The sequence below is a fragment of the Cariama cristata genome, unplaced genomic scaffold (genome assembly GCF_000690535.1).
Source record: "Cariama cristata isolate BGI_N322 unplaced genomic scaffold, ASM69053v1 scaffold30464, whole genome shotgun sequence".
NCBI lineage: Eukaryota > Metazoa > Chordata > Aves > Cariamiformes > Cariamidae > Cariama > Cariama cristata.
In genome coordinates, this window is record NW_009613960.1 from 2,543 (window position 1) to 5,218 (window position 2,676).

Below are 2,676 nucleotides of genomic sequence, written 5' to 3' on the forward strand. Positions count from 1 at the left end.
CCCGTGGCTCTCAGCCCCTGTTCTCTTCCACCGCAGATGTTGCAAATCCCTCCACGATTACTGATGCAGCGAAGATCGTGGAGGGGAAGCTGAACGGCACGGGCTTGAACCTGCTAATAAACAACGCTGGCATCTACACCCCGACGGCGTCGTTGGAGACGGTAGATGCTGAAGAGATGATAAGGACGTACAAGACCAATGCGGTGGGGCCAATGCTGATGGCCCAGGTATAGATGAAGCTCTGGGGATGGAGCTCATGGCAAAGGGTGAAATTGGCCCAGCTTGAGGGTAGCCCAGACCGTCCATGGTCACGATGGAGATCTCGGGGGGCTTTGCAAGTTTTCTGGGGCCGTGGGAGGGAGGGGGCAGTGCTAGGGCTGCCCAAGCCCTCTGTAGCCCCTCTGCGTTGTGCTGGGCTAACTGGGAGCAGGCAGGGCCCCTGCAGTAAAGCACCCGGGCTCTCTTGGCTTCCTTGGCCCAGCTTGAGGGTAGCCCAGACCGTCCATGGTCACGATGGAGATCTCGGGGGGCTTTGCAAGTTTTCTGGGGCCGTGGGAGGGAGGGGGCAGTGCTAGGGCTGCCCAAGCCCTCTGTAGCCCCTCTGCGTTGTGCTGGGCTAACTGGGAGCAGGCAGGGCCCCTGCAGTAAAGCACCCGGGCTCTCTTGGCTTCCCGGCCATAAGTGGGGCTGGCTGGCTTGAGGCACAGGCATCCCACAAGGCTGCTTCTCCCCAGGCGTTCCTGCCCCTGTTGAAGAAGGCTGCCCAGAAGAGCACAGAAAAGGGACTGAGTTGCAGCAAGGCAGCCATCATCAACATCTCCACCATCATGGGGTCCATCGAGAAAACGCCCGAGTCCTTCTTCAAGCCTGTCATCTCCTACCGCTGCAGTAAGGTATGGAGACTGGGGACCTGCCCGTGCTCCTGAGCTTGGTGGGAGTCAGAGCTGCCCCTTGCCAGGCCTGATCTCAGGGGAGCACCTGAGATCGCGAGATGGAGGCACCGATCCATGCTGACCGCTGCCCAAGCTCCCTGAGCATCTCCGTGCCCGGCTGCTGCCCACCTAAGGGAGACACAGACTACCTCTTGAAGGCCTGGCATTGCTTTTTCTCCCTCAGCGATGGGAGGGGAGCCTGGTGCGTGGAGCTTTCTACTACCCATGGCTGACGCTTTCTTCCTCCCCCAGGCTGCCCTCAACATGCTCACCAGGTGCCAGGCTCTGACCTATGGGGAAGCCGGTATCCTCTGCGTGGCACTTCACCCCGGCTGGGTCAAAACCGACATGGGCAGCCAGGAGGTGCGTTCCAGCTGAGCAGGTCCAGGGGGGGACCCATGGGCAGGACCCCAGCCTACAAACTTGCACAGGAGGTCCCTCAGGTGGCTGAGCTGGCTCTTGGGAGGAGGGATCCATGCGAGAACGAGCTGCCTCTTAGGCTGCAAGTTGCCTGCGTCTGTGCTGGGACACTGCAGAACATGTGGGTGCTGCCTGGGATACAGCATCAGCACACATCTGGGGTGAGCAGGAGGCCTGTTCAGTGGGGAAGGGGCTTTGGGCAGCCTGGAGATGTGCAGAGAACCTACATTTGGTAGAGCAGGGAGGAGAGAAGCAGCAGCATCCCATCCTGTGCCCCCTTCCTCATAGAGCTGCAGGTCCATGAGGTTTCCACTCATCCCGCAGGATCTCTGTTTTGAGGTGGGGGTGGTCCCTGCAACACTGGAGTTTTGAGAAGGCTGCATGTAGCATCTTGCTCGCAGCAGGGATCTCTTATGTGTCCTATCGGGTTAAACCTGTAGCTGGCTTCCCAGCACGAGCCAATGCCTTCCAAGCCATCAGTGAGCATGCGGGTACCCAACCATCCTCCCACGTCATGGACTCATCCCACCTCCCGTGGCTCTCTGCTCGGTCTGGGTGGAAGGAGCCTTGCTGCTGATGTGCACAAGCTGAGCGGGTGCTGGTGGATGGCCGGCAATAACGATGGTCTTTCGGTCCTGCTCCCCGCTTGTGCCCGTTGCAGGCTGACCTGACCGTGGACACAAGTGTGCGAGGGCTGCTGTCCGTACTGCCGAGCCTCTCTGAGAAACACAGTGGGACTCTGCTCAACTGGGAAGGTAACGCTATTCCTTGGTGACTGCTCTCTGTCCCTGCAAGGGACCCCGCAGTGCCAGGGGACTCTTTGGATCACTGGGATGCTCAGCCCTCCGTGGTCTGCAAGGGACCTACTTGGGACTTCAATGGATGTGCAGGGCAGCCTGTGGTCCCTGCCTTCACGTTGCTAATAAATAAAGTCAAGCAGTACCTGTGCCTTCTCCCAGCTGCAATGCCACCACTGAAATGGTCTCTGCCCTGGCCTGGAGCTGGTCCCTGCAAAAAATAACCCAGCATTATAGCAGTCTGCCTGCCTTGCCTTCGGCTGCTCTGAGCCGAAGGGAGGTCCCACGGGGCACGTAACCAGCCCAGAGCCCTGCTGTCCTCCCTGGCTGCTGAAAGTGCCCAGGTCTGCCTGCTTTCTGCCAGGCTTCCCCCCAAAACGTGGTGTCTTTGCTAGAGATTTCTTGGGGGCACTTTGTGCTGGACATGGGGTCTTCGGGAGCAGCCTTGGGGCTGGAATGGGAGGACCAAGCACTCCAGTCCAGTTCTGCAACCCCAGGCAGCCAGCTCTTCCCATAGTGGAGCCCTA

General features: G+C 59.6%; 1 protein-coding gene across 1 annotated transcript in view; it reads left to right on the forward strand.

Annotated features, from left to right (window-relative positions):
- Positions 1–2,127, forward strand: part of LOC104160965 (uncharacterized oxidoreductase C663.06c-like) — a gene marked incomplete at its 5' end in the record, with an annotated part of 2,995 nt that extends 868 nt beyond the window's left edge. Inside the window, 4 exons of the mRNA XM_009699230.1 lie at positions 37–227; positions 735–893; positions 1,185–1,295; positions 2,014–2,127. Coding sequence (XP_009697532.1) covers positions 37–227; positions 735–893; positions 1,185–1,295; positions 2,014–2,127 — 575 coding nt within the window. The remainder of the gene's footprint in view (positions 1–36; positions 228–734; positions 894–1,184; positions 1,296–2,013) is intronic.
- Positions 2,128–2,676: the final 549 nt, after the last annotated feature.